The sequence below is a fragment of the Denticeps clupeoides genome, chromosome 6 (genome assembly GCF_900700375.1).
Source record: "Denticeps clupeoides chromosome 6, fDenClu1.1, whole genome shotgun sequence".
Lineage (NCBI taxonomy): Eukaryota > Metazoa > Chordata > Actinopteri > Clupeiformes > Denticipitidae > Denticeps > Denticeps clupeoides.
This window is the reverse complement of record NC_041712.1, coordinates 2668812-2676100: the sequence shown is the minus strand read 5'-3', so window position 1 is coordinate 2676100 and position 7289 is coordinate 2668812. Positions and strand designations below refer to the sequence as shown.

Genomic DNA, 7289 nt, shown 5'->3' with positions numbered 1-7289 from the left:
CATCACTTTACATCTATTTATGGAAAATGTCTGTGTGGCCATGTAACAATTAACCTAAGAACCCGTACTGAGTGAGATTTAAGGTCGGTGCTGTGCAGGGTCCATGGTTGCCTTATGCACTTCACAGTTTCTCTTGATGGTTTTGCTGTGAGGATCCTTAATGTCGTTGTCCCGTTTTGTATTCAGACTTTTAAATTGCTAGTCCCAAAGCGCATCGTTATCCATCATCCGTTTTCTGTTTATTCCGGCTTGTGGGGCTCAGCTCCAAGGGGCGGGATCAGCATTGCAATAAAATATAAATGTCAGAAACGATCCTTTGATTAACCATTGATCAAAATATTATCTGATGATTGAGAAGGTTCTCTTTTTTTCCACCCATATCGAGAAAAAATAAACCCGTTCGTGGTCCCAGTGGCAACGACAAAATGGCATGATTCCTTTAATGTAACTATTTCAGACATTAGTTTGTTAACACTGTAGAGGACATTTCAAATGAGGATGTTTTTTCTTACATTTTGATTGCTTTAGAAATTTAATAATTGAATTAATTATTTTCTCTCAAGAAAACACAAGACGTTTTGCTGATTCCAAATCAAGGAATACATTTTTTTATTTTGAAAGGATGAGAAAAAATAATAATATAAATAATACGTAACAAAGTAACTTTTTTGCCATATCATATCAGCACCGCACTCTTATTCTCATTTGATGCAACTGTGGCCTGCAGAGTTGGTTCAGCCAACCAGAAGAAGCTGCTAACAATAAATCACCAAGACCTGACAACTTTTGGGAAAGGCTTATAAGCGTCTTTTGCTTGGCCTTCCATTATCATGCCAGCTGGTTACAATGAAGGATGAAGAGAGACTGATCATGGAATATTTTCTTCAAAACTCAATGAAAACAAAAGGTTTGGGAGAAGTGCATGCATGGACTCATTCATGTGAGGATTAGTGTCTACACGTTTTCGAAAGTGCGTGGACGGTGTATGTTTGACTTTTGCTCGTTGGAATGTATTGTCTTGAAAGCTTTTATGCTGGTGTAAATCTGTCTTTTTGTTCAATTGACATTATGAATGTATCTATTAATTAACTTCTAAGCATCAATAAAATGAACAACCTTTTTCACCAATTTAGTATGAGAAGGAAGTTTAAGTATGATGTTTTTGTTCTGTGTAATTATGTAATTTGCTCCAATGCTATGCAAAGATTACTAATTGTTTTTATGTTTAAAATATAACAATACCCATAATATTCATGTTACCCTTTTACTGGACTACTTGTTCTTCATTGAAAAATAAAAAGCTACAAATTTCGAAATATTTAAAAAGGTGCATTAGTGACATGGCAAGAATGTTCATGTTTGCCCTGAGCCTGTGTGAGTGTACGTGTGTATGCAAAAAAGTGTTTACAGCACAGGGCAGAAAGCTGGCGCCATGGTATACACAGAGTTAGGAGTGATGCCAGGACCGCTTGGCGACGCCCCATTTACTCCATCGTGCACAATGGAGGTTGGAACTGGCCACATTGACATTGTTGTTGCTCACATTTAAAAAACAACCTGAGAGTAATGTTTACTGATTTTTACTGATATCATCATTATGACATTTGATATGTAATTCTAAATACAAAAAATACAGGAAACATAGAGTAAAGTATTGTTTTGAGTACATAGAGTATAGCGTAACATAGAGTAAAGAACAAAATAGCTAATTCACAATAACATTCACCAACATTTTAGACACCTGAAAGAACTGTAATATGGTATTTCTACAACAAATAAAAAATATATGTATCATTGTTGTTGTTATTATTATTAATAATAATATATGCAACACTACCTCTCATTGAGAGGAAAAAATAATGCAGTGTTCTCAAGAGTTTGGTGGAGGGCACTAGGACCCCATTGAAAGGTTCCTTGACAAGTAAGTGGGTGTAAACCTAAATGACTTGCACACTTAGACTGAAATTGTGGTCTGTTAGCCCATATAGCCAACCTCCACGGAACCACATGGACCACACATTTACAGAGATTATGGCTGACATGTCCATGACTGCATAGCTCAGAGAGCATCATGATTAAAGGCCGTTCAGAAACAGTTTCCAGAGACTTCTGGAGTGAACAGGGCAGTGAAAAAGAAATACTGAAGGTGACTGATGAAAAGAAACAGAGGTAAGACTTTTTTTTATGTAACCATACTACAGCAAGATTTTATAAAAATAAAAAAAAACAGTTCCCAAACAAATGTGCATGAATTCTGAAATTGTCTTAAATTTTTGCATTTTAATTTAATTCTCAAACAGCATTTTATCAAAAAGAGGAAATACAGTTGATGCTACACATATATTAGCTATGCAAATGAACAGAACCTAGCTTTTTTATGCTCTGCAATGCTATATAATGTTGTATGATTATAAATACTTTAAACTTTTTGATTGAAAAGTAAATGCAATTTGTATGTTTGTATTTATGTTATATCCTTATTGCTGCATCTACTTGGGAGAATAGGCTACTTGGGGGACAATAAAAAGGAAATTAATTTATCTCTGAAAGCAGAAGATCTCCCGTTCACATGCCACCTATAGCCAGTTTAAAAAAATTCCACTCCATAATGACTAACTCTGTGGTTTGTATGAGGTGTATATAGCAGTTTAATAAAGTATCTCAGCAAGCAGGCAGGTCAGCCACTGCTTGATAAGATAGCATGACGCAGTTGAGTCACTCCAAACTCCAACCACAGGCAAGGCTTGCCTCTATCTACGTGTGTCCATGACGTTTTTGGCATCTGTCACCAGCACTGTCACGAGAGATGAGAGTTGAGTCACCAGTGCTGCTATGTAAATCCTGGTGCACTGTACGTCAAAGGTTTTAAACCTGCATTTATCTCTCATACCCTCCTAATTTGGGGTTCTGGAATGTTCTGCTTTAATTTCTTCAGGCTGTGCTCAGAGTACAGGAAGGCCCAGTCTCGTTTAGCAGCAAGGGGCCGGAGGGACAGAGAGAGTCAGCTGTTCAGTGAGCTGGCTGCTCTGCTGCCCCTGCCCCTTGACATGGGCGCGCAGTTGGACAAGGCCTCTGTCATCAGGCTCACCGTTGGGTACTTTCGTCTGAGGACACTATTGGATCCTGTGGACCACTGTTCACCAGATCACTCCATAGACATCGCTGGTTTTTATGATGTTCCTACTGGACCCATGCATCCTTTCACCTCAGTGGCAACGGACAAAGAACTGAGTTCTGATGGTATAAAAACAAGACGTTAATGTCTATGGTTACATTATTGTTGTATTGTACAATATAAATGAGCACAGCTTTCAGTGAATTTCAATATTTTCTCAGATATGTTTTCAGAGGAGAAGTTACTGGATTCCGCTCTCGGAGGTTTTCTGCTTCTTATCTCCCTAAATGGCCAGATAATATTCACCACAAAAGATGTCAACAAGTACCTCGGCACCAACCAGGTTGTATGCTGAAGGATTCAATAAGTGCAGTTCTAGTAATGCAAACATTTTGGGATACAGTAACCTACAGCTCCTATTGAAATATTATAAAATAACAGAACAAAGTCTTCAACAATGTGTACAGAATGCCATAGAAACATATGCTGTATTTTCATATCTTCTATCTTACCTCTATATGCAGCTGGATCTGATTGGACGGAGCTTTTTTGACTTCATACACCCCTGTGATCAAAAGGAGGTCAAAGAGATTCTTACCAAACTGATTGGTAACAATGAGCAATATTACACAATATTTTAAATAATCCACAGTTCAAATCATGTCTGATAAATTTTATTTCCATAATTTTTAACTGTACAGGTGATGAAGAGCAGCAAAAATGCAGTATGATCCTGCGGATTAAGAGTGCCATTAATCAAAGAATGGCATCCTGGAAGGTCAATGCAACTTGACTTGACTCGACCAATTTTTGCTGCCAAAAATGATCATTTAAGCACATAAAAGAAAGCATGTACCCAGACTCAATTTCAAAAGGCCACGACCTTGAATTCTCACACCTATTGGCCGCAGGTGTTGCACTTTGCTGGGGTGAGGAAGCCCTCGCTTCCCCAGGGATCAAGTTGCCTGGTACTCTTGTGTCGACCGTTGCCAATCCATGATATAAGCAGAATGTGCACAGGTCTGGGCTTCAAGACTTTCTTGAGTATGCACAGCCCCGACATGAAGTTCACTTACTGCAATTCAAGGTGTGAATCAAGTTGTTGGCATGTTTTTTAATCTCTGTAAACTCCAAATGCAAAACGCTTTAGAACGTGTGGCGCTCTGGTTTCCAGGGTCTTAGAGGCCACTGGATTCACAGACACGGACCTATTTGGCCAGTCGGTGTATAATTATTATCACGCTTCTGACAGCCACTGCATGCTCCAGGCGCACCGCTGCTGTGAGTTTAAGATGAGTACACATGACAGCAATCAGATATTTTTAATTATATTCTGTACAATTTGTAGTTCTGACTTTCAAACTAAAGCCTGTTTGCTTGCATGTCACAGTGCTTTCTAAAGGGCAAATGACCACTGGGAAGTACCGATTTTTACACAAACATGGTGGTTATGTGTGGACAGAAACCGAGGCATCGGTGGTTTACAACATTCAGACTGGACAACCGCAGTGTGTCTTCTGCATCAACTATGTGCTAAGGTGAGAGAAACCGAATCCAATGAATCAAGTGAGTCACTTCGTCCAGTGCTTTTCGTGTTCTCTTATATCTAATCATCTGTCCTTGACAGCACCATTCAATTATTCAGAACCTTGTGGTTTGCCTCTTTTGATGTTGCTCTCCTTGTGCCCATAGTGATGTAGAGTCATCTGAGGTGGTGTTTTCTCTGGAGCAAAGAGAGGGCTTCCAAAAGCCACATGTCATTTGCCCTCAAGCGCTGGCAGATATCACGTTTCAAAAAGGCAATGAAGCACCTGCTGCCATCCCAGACAGCATAACACCCCTCTCAGGTAAGAACATTTTCTATTGGAGAGATCTGCAGGACTTGTGAAGTTTTCAACGCTGTTTTAACTTTTGGTTGTGAAAATAACAGCCACTTCTGCATCTTTGACAACTTTGCAGAGCTCTTCAAAGATTTAGAAGTTCCAGCTTCTTTTTTCTGTGTAAGTATCCCATGGTTCTTATGACCTTTGAGACTAAGTAATTGCAAAAAGAAGGCTTTTATTGTATTCTCCCCACAGGAACTTTATGACATGGACCTGGACACACTGGCTCCTTATATCCCAATGGATGGAGAAGACTTTCTCCTAACTCCTTTATTAGAGGATCTGATGGAAAGGCAGCAGACGAGCCAAAGAAACGCCCTTCAGGACAATTCCACATTGTTCCGCCACTCAGAAGTTCCGAATCACGTGGGAACGGTCTTGCCGGCTTCTAGGTATTACAGATCCACTGCACCATTAGAAACGTGGTCAGACTGCCGGGCATTTCCCCAGTGTACACATACACCAAGGATTTTTCAAAAACAGTTCAAGAACAGCCGTCAAAGGTCAGCAATACAAATGGAAAATTTCAAACAAAAACTTCCCGAATAGCTGAAAATGTTCATGTAATTGTTCAAATATAAATATATTTATATACACATTGTTTGCATTAATTAGATCAAAGTTAACTGGGCTTTTTCATAATTGGGGGACTGGAAAGCCAGAATTTGCCTGCAAAAAACAGAGGAATGAAGTTCCTCCTCACAGTCAAGCCAATGACTTACATCATGCCTTGGTCTACAGGAGGGAGGTGAGCTGAAAACCATAACGCATGAACCACAAATTAGTCTTTGAAATGCAGAAATAAACATTAATTAAAGAAATGCAATTAGATGCAAATCCAGTTGGGTAGTATATTATGTCACCAGATATGTTTAATAAGCATCCAGAAAAGCTTAGCAAAGCATGCAAGTATATATAAGTAAAATACAATTACTTACCAAGCTGAAATACTTGTTTCTCAGAAAGATTTACACATTAAAAGATATTTAATTTCTTGTAATTTCTCATTCCAATAGGTTCAAGGAAGGAGGAGGAATTTGGAGAAAATACCACATCAGTACGCAGTACAGCAGATGAACACTGGTAATTCTGCAATCATGAAATAACACACAATTTGAGCATATTTGGCGTCATGTTCTCTTTGTCTTATTCTCTCAGGTAAAGCAGCGCACTTTAGTTGTCAAGATCCACCCAAGTCCGTCAACTGCCCACATGGACACACACTTGCCCAGGACAATTGGGGTGCCGTTGGCCAAACGAACACATCCGAGCAGACGCTTCCCGTGCTGAGCCCCTGGGAATGTGAGATAAATGCTCCACTGGGTCCATCCTCGTACCTTCTGAACGGCAAGGAGATCACTTCCGTCTTGGATCAGGCGGCCTCCAGACTGTTGACACTTTAAGAATCAGGATTCAGGCACAGTACATAAACTGATCTACACATTACTGTTCTAGAGTTGATCAAGACCAGTTCCAAGTTCCTGTGTTCACTGCTGTAAAATACAGGGTGGGCCATTTATATGGATACACCTTAATAAAATGGGAATGGTTGGAGATATTAACGTCCTGTTTGTGGCACATTAGTATATGTGAGGGGGCAAACTTTTCAAGATGGGTGGTGACCATAGTGGCCATTTTGAAGTTGGCCATCTTTGATCCAACTTTTTTTTTTTTTTTCAATAGGAAGAGGGTCATGTGACATCAATTTTATTGGTAATTTCACAAGAAAATCAATGGCGTGTTTAACGTAACTTTATTCTTTCACGAGTTATTTACAAGTTTCTGACCACTTATAAAATGTGTTCAATGTCACCAACCATTCCCATTTTATTAAGGTGTATCCATATAAATGGCCCACCCTTTAGTATGATTTTCAGATTAGCACTTTATATCTTGACAGTGTTGATATGAAATATTTAACAACATTTTGTTCGTTTCCTTATGAGAGGGTTTAATTTTTTTTTATCCCAGGTGTGTGTATGCTTCAGTTTCCTAATCTGAGACTTCAAAGGCTTATACACTTTTTCACCTTGCCATTTACGCTTGCATACTATTCCATATGTTTAAAACACAGCCTTTCCTTTTTTTTTTTTTTTTGGTCGGCCTGTCAGTTACACAGAAGTTGGGGAGAAAGTGAAGTGAGGGGGGTGGGGGGTGGGTTGGAAAGGATAGAGAATGAACAGCGATGATCTGCTTCGATACAACATATGTATAATGCATATTAGATATTATTTATCAGCACACAGTACTAACAATACAAAACATGTTCAGCTACTCCAGTGTGTCTGTTA

At 39.1% G+C, this 7289-nt stretch overlaps 1 protein-coding gene across 3 annotated transcripts; it reads left to right on the top strand.

Moving 5' to 3' along the window:
• Positions 1 to 1965: 1965 nt before the first annotated feature.
• Positions 1966 to 6620, top strand: hif1al2 (hypoxia inducible factor 1 subunit alpha, like 2). Of its 3 annotated transcripts, none has more exons than XM_028983891.1 (14): positions 1966 to 2169; positions 2936 to 3240; positions 3337 to 3458; positions 3640 to 3724; positions 3817 to 3893; positions 4027 to 4202; positions 4290 to 4396; positions 4506 to 4653; positions 4808 to 4962; positions 5075 to 5115; positions 5194 to 5501; positions 5614 to 5746; positions 6015 to 6081; positions 6157 to 6620. In XM_028983891.1, exons 1-14 carry the CDS (start codon positions 2072 to 2074, stop codon positions 6399 to 6401), a joined length of 2067 nt encoding a protein of 688 aa, XP_028839724.1. In that variant the 5' UTR covers positions 1966 to 2071; the 3' UTR covers positions 6402 to 6620. The 3 variants fall into 3 exon arrangements, with proteins under 3 accessions (XP_028839724.1, XP_028839725.1, XP_028839726.1); XM_028983892.1 differs by having other exon boundaries at positions 5657 to 5746; positions 6157 to 6298; XM_028983893.1 differs by lacking the exon at positions 2936 to 3240 and having other exon boundaries at positions 2022 to 2169.
• Positions 6621 to 7289: the final 669 nt, after the last annotated feature.